The following is a 14,604-nucleotide window of genomic DNA, read 5'->3' on the forward strand; positions in this document are numbered from 1 at the left end:
GTCAGCGGTCGTTTCCTAGAGTAAGTGTACGTATGCAGAACTGTGATGGAGCACCCAGCTTCTTGCTGCTTTGGTTCTGGCTCTTGACCTGGCTGGGACACAGCGTTCTCCTATGTGGAGAGCATGGAGGAAGGCAGGAAGGACGAGGGTGCAGAGATGGGAGTCTGCCCAGAGGATGGCTGCTGTTGGTATGAGGGGTGAATGGAGTGGCAGTCCTGGTTCAGTGCAGGCAGCCTGTGGAGAAAAGGTCTTAAGTATCTCCTTGTTCACGTTTCTGTGGGTGGCCTTCTCCGTCCTTCCTGCTTAAGTCCTTCCTGCAGTTCATGTCTAGTGGGAGAGAACGGCATCTTTCTTTGCAGGGAGCCCTGTACTCAACCCAGGGCAGAGCGGGGCCTGCCCAAAGGTGAATTTTCCTTGCCTCTGCTGGCTTTTCACCTTCTTCTTAAGACGCAGTGCTGGGAGCCTGCTTTCTGCGTCAAAGGTAAAGCTTCCCTTTGGAATCTCGACCACTGAAGGACAGCGAGTGCGTGGGCTGCAGCACCTGGAAGCAAGGGGTGGGAGGGTGACCCTCCCCGGCTTGGACCCGGGAGCACGTGTGCTCAGACCGAGCTGGAGCAGCTGGCAGTCACCATGTGGTGCAAGCCAGGGCTGGGACATCCCTCCGCTCCGGGGGCTGGGACATCCTCAGCTCCGGTAGCTCTGCCTGGGCAGGTGGCAGCAGCTGGCAGGGGAAGCAGGCGACACAGACAGCAGGGGTTTCCTGGAAAGCTTGCTGTCTTGTTTGCTCTGCTGCTGGGGCAGAATCGGCCTGGGTGAGAGTCCAGCCCAGAGGAGTGGCGGGACACTGGTACGGGCTTCTGTCCCTGCCTGTGACTGTCCCCTTGCGCTTTGTCTCCTTCCTCTCAAGCGGATCCTGACATAAAGCACAGATCTCTGATCACAGAGGTGATACGCAGGAATCAAAAAACATCTGGGCCAAACTCTCTGCTCCTTGACCTGTGTCTCCCATTCTGCATCTTCCCGGATGTCCTGGGCCAAATGTTGTCATCTTTGTAGAGGGATTATACCTCCAGTGCTGTGCTAGTCCGGCGTGGGGCAGGCAGTGCTGGAGGGCAGGGAAATACTTGTTTTGAGTTTTGCCGTTGGTGACCGCTCCGGAAAGATGGGTGACCGTGCTGGGGACTTCGGGTACTTCTGCACGCAGGGAGAACCGATCTTCCTGCCCCGCCGGCACCTGCAGGGGGACCTACCCGGCAGCTTCCCCTGGTAGTAAGCTGCAAAATGGGACCACCCAAGCAAGATTTTATTTGGATCAGGGAGGAGCTGTGTGCCCCGAGAGCTACCCTGGGATATGAGGAGGAAAGCCTCGGAGCTGCTAGAAGTGAGATTATGGATGCTACGTTGTGCTGAAGCAGACCTGCCTCTGCTGCGCCGTCACCTCACATGTCGCCCCTGCGGCCCCAGAAACAGTTTTCCTCCCTGTGAGATGAAGGGTCTGGCACCGTGGGGAGCAGGTTGGTGACTGCGCAGTGGGTGTGATGGGAGATGACAGGCATGAGCAGCGCAGATGGGTGCTGAGCTCAGTGTGGCTGGCCGGGGTGTCCCCAGCAGGGCTGTGCTGGCGCTAACCCCTGCCCAGGCAGCACCCAGAGCCTCAGTCCTGCCTGCAGCGCACACCGGCAGCGGTTTCAGCCCCTCTGAGTGCCCCACGGCAGTTCTCTCTGTCCTCAAGTGGTTTCCTCTGGCCTTGAGGCTGCCTGGTCACTAATTAACATATCCCAGCCCCCGTTCGCCTGAGCGGGGCCGAAGGCCGGAAGGACCCTCTCAAAATTGATGCCAAGAGAAGACTCTGCCTAAACTCCACCCAGGCCCCACCTAGACTCTGCCCATCATTAATATGTAATGAGACTTTGCATTTACGTGAATAATGTATGAGAAAATGTCACAATCATGTATGTCAAATGTATAAATTAGCCTGTTTCACACCTCTGCTTTGGAACAAGTTTCTGTGGTGCAAACCACCTCCTCTCCTGCGCAGAAAATCAATACCTTGCTGCTAAAAGTACAAAAAATCTCTTAGCAGTTTTCTTCATTCCAAGGTTTTTCAGCATTAGAGCCAGACCTGGAGCGGTCATTTGCATAGACACTGGCTCACAGGTCTCCTCATCAATTCAGCCAGATCAGTTACTCTCCACTCACTGGTATAGCCAAACTTATTTTATAACTGAAGACATTCTAACCATCTGAACAACAAAAGTGCTTTTTATTATTTATGCCATTTGCCTTCTTAGCTCATCCAGTGTAAGTCCATTTCCATTACATATCCTTTCTATGAACAAGTAGCAACCTGTAAGAAGTCTTCAGTCATTTTATGGTATTCCTCCTGGAATGCACTCAAGTGCTTCATGGTACCTTTGCAAACTTGTTCTAGGATTTGAGAAAAATACAGTAAATAAAGCATGACTCAACAGTTGGTCTTTCAAGGATCAGAGCTCAATCTATTTTATTTTTATTAATTTATATTAAATAATTTATATATTTATATAAATACATAAATTATATATAAAATAGAAAAATATATACAATACAAAATTATATATAATTTTTATTAAAATCAGAGATCATAATTATTATTAAAATTATGTCTTAATTTATATGGTTACACAAGAGCAAAAGAGAAAAATCACTTGAGGGGAAAAAAGAAAAGTTAGAGCCTAAGAATGAGAATAAGAGGCCAGCAAGCAGGGGATTCCTGGACTTGTACAAAACCTAATATACTTAAATCTTCCAATCTGATTTTCGATCCCTTTATTGATGTTGACAAGGAGACCGAATACAAATTCCATACGCCTAGTTACACTATACATGCATGGAAACTGATGTGGGATATAGTTTTCAAACATACTCAGGTCAAAACCCTGGCAGCTAGTTCCTCAGATCAGTATCCACAATACACGTACAAATTTCTGTTTGAGCGTGCACACGCAGCTCTGCAGTCTCAGTAGGAAGCGCACAAAAGCCCTCTGAGAGGGCTGGAAATTAAGATGAAAGCAATGCCAGGCTCCTGTTCCTTGAGTGAAGTACTCTTCTGGGTCAGTATACATATCGAGCATAAGGATATTCCAAAAAGCGTGCATTAACAGAAGTGAAAACTCACAGAAACGTACTTTTGGCAGCTTCCAAGTCCCAAACTCGAATGGACCCTGACTGGGACCCTGCGACAATGAGCTTCTCATTCATATTGATCTGTAGGCTCTCAATGGGTGTTGTATGGCCTGTCAAGCTCTGCAAAGGATGTTTTGGGTTTTGCAGATTATCTTATGATTTTACGGAATCTTTCTATATTTTGTGTTTATGTAACAGTTAGTTATAAGAGCATTTTGATTTTAAGGAGTTAACCTCCATGTTAGGATTTTGTTAGCACTTATTGACCAGTGAGGTGTGATCGCTGTGCTGCCTGTTATCCCAGACGGTTACTGGGAGTCCCCGTGCCATAGACCACAGTACCCTTAGTCCTTACCCTGCAGGCCACAACCAGAGCGCCCAGGTTCTAGTGTGTGTAGGATGAGTTACTGGACAGCTTGGCAAGGCCGATATCCAGCCGCCCAACCTGGCAACAAAACGTACTTTTAAGGCATCCTGAAGGGAACTCCCTTCATTATAACACTAAAAATCACGCCCACAGGTCAAGAAGACCCTTGCCCAGGCAAAGACCCTTCCCCTGAGCAAGCCTAGCAACAGGAAAGGGTGACACAGCAAATATTACAGTTATATGCAAATTACTAACCCGTCGTTGCAACTGGGAGTGTACGGCCTTGTAATTTTGTGTCTAAATGTAACGGTGACATTAGACAGGTGTGCTTGATGTGCGGAGACGCCCCCGAGCGCCCAGCGCTGCAATAAGGGAGCGCCTGCTTCTTAATGCTGCGCTGGTGTGACCAGGTTTGGTTCCTGGTTTCGGTGACAGAATCGGAGCGCCCCCAGCCCCAGCCCGGGCCGTGCCCGCAGCGGCGGCCGCGGAAAGTACTTCCCTGGTGACGGCGGCGCCGCGACCCGGAAGCGCAGGTTGGCGCGGAGGGATCTGTGGACCGCGCGTAGCAGCGCCGTGGCCTTGCGCAGCGCGGCCGCGGGACAGCGGCGCTCGGCCCGGCCTGGCCCGCCTCGGCGCCGCCATGTTCAAGAACACCTTCCAGAGCGGGTTCCTCTCGATCCTGTACAGCATCGGCAGCCACCCGCTCCGGATCTGGGACCAAAAGGTGAGGCGGCGGGACCGGCGAGTGGCGCGGCTGCTCCCCTCAGCCTCCCGGGGCTGCGCGGGGCGTGAGGTGACGTGAGGCCAGGCCGGCACCGCGGGGATGCTCTGGGCAGGCCGCCGGGGCCTGAGCCGCCCGCACCGGGTTACCGCCCCCCCCCCCGCCCCGCATTATTTTTTGGTTTTTGAGGAAAACATGTTATTATACAGGTGTCTTCTCCCTTGCCGAGCAGAAGAGCTCCGCCGGCGGCGCGGCCAGCCCGTTGTCAGGCGCTGCAGCGCCGCAAGAGGCTACAAAAACCGTTGGACGCTGGAAATAAGCAGCAGAAAACAACGTGACCCTTCGACGCATAAGGCAGCTCTGCCGTGGTGGCTGGGCGTAACTGAGATGGGGGTCTTTTCTCGTGTGTGACCTATTTTTTAGACAGACTAGCTAAAGGTATTTAAAGGTAGGCAGCACGGTGGCTTCTAGGGTGTCCAGGAAGTCATGAGTTTTTCATCTGTTTGTTTTTCTTCTCTGTGGTTTCTAGAGTGGTTCTGTTGAGGGTCCTCTGCCCTCCCCCAGGTACCTTGCCGCAGGGAGCCCGTATCAGGAAGTCTGGAGGCGTTGGGATCTGCTGCTTCCTCCCCTCCGCAAACCATCCGTGGTTCTGTTGCTACCTGAAGGTGTTTCTGCACAACGCTTGTTACGCTCTTGGAGTAGGCGTTCCTCTCGGAGGTTGCAACGTGTATTCATTTGCTTGTGCTTGAAGCTAACCTGAATTTCTTGTGGTTTCAGCAGGAATGAAAGCCTTTGAGGCAGCTCAGCGGGCAGCAGTAGTGTTTGACCACAGTGGGTTTGCGTGAGCATTTGTGACAGGCAACACAGAACTGTCCTGTTTCCCATCAGTGGGGGGCCCATGCAACTCTGCAAGAAGTGGGTTGCCTTGAATAGCCTGGCCATGTGCGTGTGCCTACTTTCGGGCTTTTGCACAAGTATTCATGACTTTAGAAAAGGATTGGCAGCTTATTTGGATGGTGTGAGGATGGGATACGTTAAAGACCCTTAGACAAAGGGATGCAGCGTGCCTCCAGACTGGATAAAGCCATGAGTAATGTGGGCTGACCCTGCTTAGAGGTGGAGGTTGGACTGGAGACTTCCCAGTGTGAATCGTCCTGGCGGGGTGATACTGCTGCAATCATGCTGCATGTGGGGTAGCCAGCAGGAGCTCTGCTTGCGTGGTGGACATAAGCAGTGGTCCATTTGGGTGCAGTTGTTGCCGGATTGGCCCGAAAAGACTGACAAAAAATTGCCACTGCTGTTGCCAAGATCAGGAGCTGGGTGTGCAGGCTGTTTCCATCGCTTGCTGCAGGACTTGCGTGTGGCTGAGCTCCTCTGGCAGCAGCAGCAGCCCTGTGTGTGGGTGCTCTTCCTTGCTTAGAGGTCTGTCCTGAGGAAGCGTGGCCAGCTTGGGCGAGCCTGTTGCAAGGATTGCCCTGCTCACAAAGGTGTGCAACCAGCGTGGGGTTTCTGACTTCTTTGCTTGTGGATATCAGCATGGCTCGCTCTTTCACCTGGCTTTTCCGTTTAAAAGGAGTTGGGGCAGTGGGTTCGTAATAGCTTTGGCATTTCTGATCTGACGCCCTTGGTGTGTTCGCAGCACTGGAAGGTGAAGGGCGGCATCTTGCTGTCTTGGAGCTGAGGAGTCCCTTGGGTCTTTACTCCACCACGCATGGGTGTCATCTCACTTGCTCAGCACCTTCAGAAAATCCTGCTGATGCTGCTGACTCACGCGTTGGGCAGTGTGAAGACTGAGTGAACTTAGTGTGGGGAAGTGCCACTGATGGTCTGGGTGCTGATGGCCTGCTGCAAGTCGGGAGCTGGCTGCTAAGTTGCTAACAAAGCCTCTCTGACTTGGTGCAAGAACCTGCCGGGCCAGCTGCAGAGAGCCAGGCTGGCAGCTGGCTTGGGCAGCACCTTCATGGTATGAGTCAAAGTCCAGAAACGGTAAGGGGTTTTCCCCCTGGGTTTATTTCTTGGAAAATACTGATCTGTCCAAATGCAGACATCCCAGGAATGGTCCAGCTCTGGCATCACTAGAGGAGAGGGTTATGGTTGGGGTTTCTGGAAGTTGGGAAAGCAACCGGAACTTTGCAGTAAGTGATTGCTGCCCTCTTCAGGGCTGCATGAAACGCACCTGTTGTTTTGGTCCGAACTGGAAACAAGGGATCTGATGTTCTCCCGCGTCCTAGGTGAATGCCCTGGCTACTGGATTCACAGCTGTCCTAACATAGACTCTTATCTTTGCAAAAAGTACCAGCAGACAGTGATTTATTTGTTTTCAGCTCCTGGGGAAACTCGAGCTTTTCTGACATGGGGAAAACCGTATTTTGTTCAGCCCTAGTAGGATGTGTACTGCTTGTGCTGATGGAGACAGTGTGACATAGAGGCTTCTTCATTTGAAAAAGGTGTCGATAGAAATGGGCTGCTGGAAGCCTTTCCTTGTTGTGAGCATTTGTAAACCTCCCTCTGAGCGGTAGGATACAGTCGTTCCCTTCTCTGCCTTCTCCCTCAGGGGCTGTGGGTAGGCTCTGTGTAGGCCTTGGCAGCAAACCCAGCCAAGCCCAATCTGTCCTGGCCGCCAGCATCCTGTTCCAGAGGACTCTGGCAGGGCTGAAGTGTCCGGGCCTTGGGAAGAGGACGGTGACTGTCCCACCGTACCTGCAGGCAGAGGTTCCTCCTTCACTCTCATCTGCCTAGAGCCGGTAACTGCTGGGCTGTGCTGTCTTCTGCCTTCCAGCACTGCGTGTCTGGTTTGGAGACGTGTTTGCCTTCCAGCGCTTTGTTGGTCAGAGTCATCTGTTTATTTCTGCAGCATCCTGCCACTACGGTCCCCCCAGCGATGCATGGGGACATACTGACCAGTCTTCAGGTCCTCTCTTGCAGCCCTTCTGACTTGTTAGTTCTGTCGCACAGCATCCTTGTCTGTGGTGCCCCAAATCTCCGCACCTCCAATACAGGCAGGCCATGCTGCTCACTCCTCCAATCTGTGTGTACCGAGTGCTACAGCAGAGCCAGGTAGCTCCTGCTTTTGCCTCTTGTTTTGCCCCTCCTCTCCCTTCTTGGAGGAGGGAGGTGGCAAAAAGGCCTCGTGCCTGTTCCGGATCCACCGCTGGCTGTGAGACTTGCTGGCCTGTGCTGAGGAGAAAGTGCACCCATGCCTCCAGTAGTCTGGGTGATGGCCAGTTTGCTGTTGCTGGCACAAGCCCGTCGCCTAACGACTGGTGGCTGGCAACGATGCGGGAGCGAGCCTCCAGAGGTCGGCCTCGGACCGTGGTGTCCCATCTGCCGGTGGGTGGGCGGGTGCCTGCGCCTGGGGGGGATTGCTTCTGGCTGCTGCTTTTCCTCTGGTCTTTGTTGCATTTGACTAGTGTTGCTAGCAGCAATGGCAGCCTGCAGAAACGCCTATGTTCGGACGCAACTGTCTGTGTAGCCACGATTCCCTCCAAACCCTGAGGGATTTAAGGTTTGCATCTGCAAAAGCTTTTCTATTGTCTTTAGACAGCAAGTAACTTCACAGTTATCCTGATTCAGAGACTATTAGGCTTTTGAAGAACTTTTATTTTCTTAAGAGGGCTGTTACCCTTTTTTGCTAGCTTCAAAAATCCACCTTCTTAGCCTTAAGATAGCCAGAAAATATTGGCCAAGTAGAAATGTGGAGTGTTTTGTTCAGATTCCTAAAATTTTCTGAAATCTTATCCTTCTGAGCTTCCATGAGGTAAGGCAAAGCCCCTGAAGACCGAGCTCTTGCTGAGCAGCCACTGTGAGCACAGCAGGACCATCCCTCCCACCCTGTGCCGCACAGAGCTGGCAGCTGTGCCTGGTAGAGCTGGAGGTCACCTCTTGGTCTGTGCGAGCTCCTTGCGAAGGGGCCCTCGGAGGTGGCGGGGGAAGAAATGTGCTCCTCTGGCTGTGACCCAAACATGTCCTCTGTCAGGGGGGTGGTCCCCAAGGCAGGCAGGAGGGGAGCTCAGCCTCTGACACGGAGCCGGGCTCTGCAGCAAGCCGAGGGGCCAAGCTGGGGCTTTGGCACCACAGAGTCCTGGAGGGCAGCGCTTTGAGCCCCCACTGGCAGCGAGTGCTTCTGGTGCCGTTCAGCCTTCTCTTACAAAATGGTGAGGCTGCTTGGCTGCCTGATCCAGCCGACACTGGATGGTGTCTGTGTGTCTGCTCTGCCCGCGCTGGCTGCAGGCACGTGCAGGCAGGCTGGCTTTTGTGCAGAAGGGCGCCTGCGTGACCTGGCCACCATCTCCCTGCAGCCGGGCGGTAGTGCAGCTTGTGAAAACTTACACTGAGCTACGTAGGCCTGGGAGGAAGTGTTCTGCTGCAGTCTGGCCCTGGAATGAGCTTTGAACGTTAGTTGCTAAACCTGTAAATCATTTTGTAGCTCATGACCGGAACCGTCCCATTAGAAGCTTAATGTATCCTATACGTTAGCAGTGGTGATAGGTGCCAAAGAAGTTAATTTGTGGAGCTGGAAGGAGCGTTGCAATCTGCTGATCTAGCATTGGGGAAGAGCAGAGGGGTTAATTAGCAAAAGTGTCTTAAATGGAGATAAATTTGTTGGGAAGTGAGCTGCTTCCTTTAAAAAAAAAAATCCTCAGACCCTGGGATTCAGCCATATTGCTTCTAGAGAAAAATGAATGGTGTTGGCTTCTGGTTCTGGCCCTGAGCTCCGTGGGGAGCTGGCTGCATCTGAGTAGCCAAATCCCTGTGACCCTCGGCAGAGGAGATGCTGGCTCTGTGCTTGCATGTGGTGTAATTATGAAAAATTTTAACCAAGCTGTCATCTGGTCCTGCTCTTCCACAGAGGCAGTCAGGCATATCCAGCAGTAGAGACTAAGACCCCTTGGTGACCAGTGGCTGGCTGGTGGCATCTTTTGCTTGGCCCTGGATAGCTCATACTTGTTTCTGCCCCTTATCCCACGCTAGGCTGGTCTTGCTCTGACGCTTGTATGGTTGTTTGGACCTCTAACATGAGGCTCGAGTGATTGTGTTTGCTGTAGTGTGTTTTGATAGGTCAAAGTCTTGCACTCGGTTTCCATGCAGCATGCTGGGTCACGAACTCTTGTTTTGGAGTCCTGGCACGCTGGGGCAGTGATCAAAGCCTTGGGAACAGCAATGTCCAGGACAATGGGAGCCAAGTGAACGTAGATGTGCCCTCCTGGGATCTTCCCCCGCCTGCCCCCTCAGTAGAGCTGTGGGTGCCTCTCAAGTAACGTCTGTGCTGTCTGCCCCACTTTTTGTCCAGGTGCGCAATGGCCATATCAAGCGAATCACTGACAATGACATTCAGTCGCTGGTGCTGGAGATCAAAGGAGATAATGTCAGGTAGGAGAAGGCATGTTCTTCTGCCCTAGTGCGCTCTGGGGGCTTGGCCCTGGAGCAGCGTGAAAGGTGTTGGTGCCCAGCAGATGTCTCCTCTAGACTCTACTACAATCTCTTTGTCAGTAAATTGAAGAACGTGATCTGGGGTCAGATCACTGATACCCCTCTCTGGCACTGTACTGTGCCTTTCCCTGGAAGTGCTTGTAGGGCGCTCTGTAATCCTTGCTGAGGCTAAAGTATAAAAATTAAGTCCCTTTATTTTTCCATCATGTGGGCAAAGAAAGCTGTATTTGATACCTGGTCCCTAGTCAGTGCCGCTGACTACTAAGAAAGCAGCACTGCCTCCTGCACCTTGTATTGTCTTAGGCCTGGCCTGCTCTGCTGTTCTCCCAACAGCAGGAAGATCAAAGGGAGATTTATGAGGGGAGTTGCTTAAGGTGCTTCACTTGGCAACCTTGTCTCCATCGCCCAGGAAGAGAGATGCCAGCTCCATGAGTGGGTTCCCAGTCTCCAGGGCTTCTCCAGGGGTGTTTCAGAGCAGGGAGCTCCTTGTAAGGGCCGCAGAGACTCCTCTCCTGCAGGCAGGCTGAGCCAAGGCTTTGCTTCCTCCCAACATGTGTTGATACAGAACTTGCCAGGCGTGACGTGTGCTTTTAGGGTTCGTGACCTCTGCTGTGCTCTGGAGGGCCCTACCTGTTCAGTCAAGGGTAGGAGGAGGTTGTCTTAAGAAACAGTGCTGACATGACCTTGAAATGGGGGAGGTGAAGCTGTCCAGGAAGGTGTTTCACGCCCTGTGTGAGAACAGTGACATTTGGAATGCATTCTGTGGCCCTTTTATCTTGTTCCCCCTGCAGCTACCTCTGAAACTGTCCCTCCTGTTACAGGAGGCCCTGGTTGTTGCTAGGATCTTGCAGTCACAGCTGTCTTTTTCTGCCTGTCCTGCAAGACTGCATTAGGTCAAGGGAGAGACTTGGGACTCAGGCTGTGCACTTTGTGCTATGTGAGATGCTAATGTGTTTTTTTGTCCTGCTCAGTACCACATACATCACGTGCCCTGCTGACCCAAATGAGACCCTGGGCATCGCACTACCTTTCCTAGTGATGATCGTCAAGAACCTGAAGAAATACTTCACTTTTGAAGTGCAGGTGAGGAGCACTTATGCAGCGAAGGAGGCCCGCCAGGGCCAGTGAGGAGAAGGAGCCAGGGAGCCTGCAGTCTTAGGCTGGGGCTTTCCCCAAAACAGTTTTGCTTTCTTGGCCGTGTGATGTGTCAGCTCTTCTGCTATGGGGGCATCGGTCAGGTCACAAGCACATTGTTGCTATTCCTGAAAATGGGTCTGTTTCCTGTGTTAAAGATACTTCTGCTGTGAAATGGAGGGATGGGACTAGGAGAGCCCTCTCTCAGAGATGGGTAAGAACCTGAGTCTAGAGCAGCTGCTGTCCTGGGGAGCTGGGGCCCCCTAATGCCTGGGGTCAGCACCCTGCCTTCCTTGCCCCAGGTGCTGGATGATAAGAACATGCGCCGGCGTTTCCGGGCGAGTACCTACCATAGGACAACTCGGGTGAAGCCCTTCATCTGTACCATGCCCATGCGGCTGGATGATGGCTGGAACCAAATCCAGCTCAACCTGTCGGACTTCACGCGCCGAGCTTACGGGACAAATTACATCGAGACCCTGAGAGTTCAGGTGAGAGGGAGGCATGTCCTGCCCACAGAAACCGATGGTTGGTAGCCTTCCTGCTGGCTGGGACAGCCTTGCTGTAGATTGGGAATCTGGATTTAGCCCGGGCTGGTTCCTCTGCCAGTCCTGCTCTTTGCAGAGCACTGCGGGAGGGGAGCAAAGGCCTGACTGAGGCAGTCTTGGTGTCCTTCACTTCACTGGACTGGACTGGGACGAAGGAGCCCATTTCCATCTTGTTTCTCTTGCTGGCTGTCAGTTAGGGTAAGAGTTGCTGTCCACCTGACGTTCCCTGTGGCATGCCGTGCATCCTGCTGGGTGGAGGGCTGCTGGGAATTAGCTGTGGGCTGCCTTGCTGTTCAGGCATGCCAGACAGCAGCTGGCCAGGTAGGAGCCTTGCTGGTAAGGACCCAGGGTGTTAGGGTCCCTATCTCCCGTCAGGCTTGTTTCCTAGTGCGGGTGGAGTGACCCTGCCTTCACTGAGTGCCTTGGGCCAGAGCTCACGTGGCGTTTGTTTCTGCTGAAGTTGTGAAACTTGTTCCACGTGCTAGGGATTCGTGTTCACTGTGCCCAGCATTATTTTGAGGAATGCCTGTGTGCGGAGCATGCCTTCGTATGGTGGGGCTGCTGCAGCTCCTAGTGGGGTTGCCCTGAGAGATACAGACAGTCAACTGGGAAATGTCTGCCTTCTCACATAGCCGTGAGGGGGACTGGGGCGACTTCTTTGCTGCCAGCTGATAGTGGAGGCAGCTCAGACCAGACAGTCTCATTCCTGACCTCAGGGAGGCCCCTCAGAGGGAGTGTTGAAAATGCGGCAAGCTGAGGCTGAGTGTGGTGGCAGTTGCTGATACCAGTGGAGAAGCAGAGGTGGGTTCACAGCAAGGAACCCTCTAAGCTAAGGCAGATGCCAGTTTGCAGAGATGCCAGAGCTTGGCCAAATCTCTTGAGCCAGGTTGCATCACTGGAGAGAGCATCTAATGGAAGCAGAGGGGACAGGCCACTTTCTTCTCATGCCCTGCCAGATTCAGAGAGAAGCAGTGAGGTCTTTTCTCCAGCTGCTAAGCCAAGGAATCCATGCTGCTGCACGACAGCAAAGCTGGATGTGGAAAGAGCATAGGGAAGGTGAACTGACTCTTTGTTTTGACTCTCAGATCCATGCCAACTGTCGCATCCGACGGGTGTACTTCTCTGACCGGCTCTACTCTGAGGATGAGCTCCCAGCTGAGTTCAAACTCTACCTGCCTGTCCAGAACAAGGCCAAGGTGAGCTAGCTGTGGGCGAGGAGGGTGGGAGCAGCCGCTGGGCCAGGCCAGCCATCCTCTTCCTCCTCCTGCTGCCTTCACAATGCAGAGTGTCTTCTAGCAGCAGAGCTCTGGCCAGCTTTGGCTGTCAGCCAGGGAGCACCTCAGTGTTGTCAGGGTGAGCAGTCTGGTAGGGGTGCCTTGCTGGGTGGCTTTCCTGCTACAACATGTGGAAGTTGTCATTCCCATCTAGGAGCAGGGTGAGCTGTGCACCTGCTCCCCACGTCCTCCCTGTTGGTGTTGAAGGACTCTGGACAGGGTGGCAGGCTCCCAGCATCTCTCTGGAGCTTTCACCCATGACTCAGCACAGCGCCCTTGCTCTTCAGAGCTAGTGGCAGCTCCACGCTTGTCTTGCAGGAGAGATGCTGTTTGTATCCCTCTAGCCCAAATGTACTGCCCTCTGATCTCTTCCCTGCCCAGTGCAGGTGGTGGTGCTGTGCGGTGGGAAGGGCACAAGCGAGGTTGTGGCTGCCCAGCTGGAGGATGTGCCAAGGTCTGCTCTTAATGGTGATGGGAGAGGAGTCCCTGGCATATTGGCAGCAGTCTGGAGGCTTGTAAGGAGGCACTTTCTTTGCCAGGGCCAGCCTGGCCCAGTGCGGATGCTGCTCTTAAGCAGAGAAGATTCCTGGGCAAGATTTCAAGGAGCTGAGGGAGGGTGTTGGGTGCTGATCCTAGTGGGAGGTGGAAGGCAGTGTTGACAGTAGGCAATACCTCTGGGGAGCCTGTCGCTGCCTTCTGGGCTGTAGCAGCCTCCCGGGGGTGTCTGGGGAACACTTGGAGCCCTGCCGGTACAGTTGTCTTGGTGCTGCCGAGTCTAATAAGTGTGTCCTTTCTTCTCCCTGCTCTGTCCAGCAATAACTCCGCGTTGGGAAGAGATGCAAGAAATGTTTGGGGTCGGGTGGAAGAGAAGGCCCTGCTGAGACCAAGTTTTAGATCAGCTCACCTTGCCTAGGGTAACTTTGATTCATCTGGGATCCTTTTTCTGGACGGGACACAATGAACCGTGTAACAGGTCTGGGACTACGTTGTTGGTGTGTGAGTTGCACAGAATCAGAGTTTTCCTAGCTGTTCGTAAAGTGTTGAGCCTGAACACTGCAAGTGGCCTGGTACCCAGTCTTGTGTTGCACAGAGAGGTTTTCTTTTTTGTTTCCTTATTTTCCATCTTTTATTTTATATATACTCTAAATATGGATGTAATACTCACTCTTGGAAAGTTATTAAACATTTGACTATGTCTGCTTCTAGCTTCTTCCTCTTTTGATGGATCCTTTAACTTGCACGTGTTAGTGCTTTGGAAAGTGCCAAAGAATTTCTTTAGGAACCCAGATGGTAGAATTTGCCTCTGCATTTGGCTTTGTTTGGAGTCTCACTTTTTTTTTTAAGGGATAGCACAGATGTGAACAGCAGCAGTCTGGAGAGAGGAAAAATAGTAAGGTTTCCCTCCATGGACAGGATCTGCCTGCAGTCCATGGGGTCTGTGGCTCTACCTATGACAAAAACTCGTGCTGTTCACTTTTAGTACGTGGAAATGGGTTTTTCTTTCTCTTCTTACTTGAAGGCATTTTTCCAGCAGCGACAAATTGGTCTTAACCTGTCTGTCTTGGCACAGCTTTGTTCGCTGTGTAGTTAAACAACTGGCTTTAGCTCTCAACCAAGCCTGTAGCAGCTACTTATAGCCAGAGGCACACAATAGTCTTCCAGCTGCCAAATTGTCCCTTTCCCCAGGGATCCGAGGGGAGGTTTAGCAAAGCAGCATAACAGGAGCGGAAGTCTTTTCCTGTGCTGAAGCTGCCCTTCCCTGCCTTAAACCAGCCTGCCTTTGTTGAGGGGAGGCTGCAGCCCTCGCCAGTAACAGAGAGCGTCTGGGAGCAGCTGATGCCTTTCCTCCCCAGGGCCAAGCCCCCCACCCCCCCACCGGCTACTCTGGTGGGTGGGTGCCTGAGGCGGGTACTGATCCTTCCCTAGTGTTGGCCTGTGCAGTGAATAGGGAAGGCTTCGCTTTCA

The 14,604-nt window shown here is 52.8% G+C and overlaps 1 protein-coding gene across 2 annotated transcripts; it reads left to right on the top strand.

Moving 5' to 3' along the window:
• The first annotated feature begins 3,900 nt into the window (after positions 1-3,900).
• LOC101923325 (cilia- and flagella-associated protein 20) lies at positions 3,901-13,832 on the top strand. 2 transcript variants are annotated; one of them, XM_005229209.4, is made up of 6 exons: positions 4,071-4,256; positions 9,544-9,623; positions 10,655-10,766; positions 11,120-11,308; positions 12,451-12,561; positions 13,453-13,832. In XM_005229209.4, the coding sequence occupies exons 1-6, from the start codon at positions 4,173-4,175 to the stop codon at positions 13,456-13,458; spliced, it is 582 nt and encodes a 193-aa protein (XP_005229266.2). In that variant the 5' UTR covers positions 4,071-4,172; the 3' UTR covers positions 13,459-13,832. The 2 variants fall into 2 exon arrangements, with proteins under 2 accessions (XP_005229265.2, XP_005229266.2); XM_005229208.4 differs by lacking the exon at positions 13,453-13,832 and having other exon boundaries at positions 3,901-4,256; positions 12,451-12,570.
• Positions 13,833-14,604: the final 772 nt, after the last annotated feature.

This window comes from Falco peregrinus, chromosome 14 (assembly GCF_023634155.1).
Source record: "Falco peregrinus isolate bFalPer1 chromosome 14, bFalPer1.pri, whole genome shotgun sequence".
Lineage (NCBI taxonomy): Eukaryota > Metazoa > Chordata > Aves > Falconiformes > Falconidae > Falco > Falco peregrinus.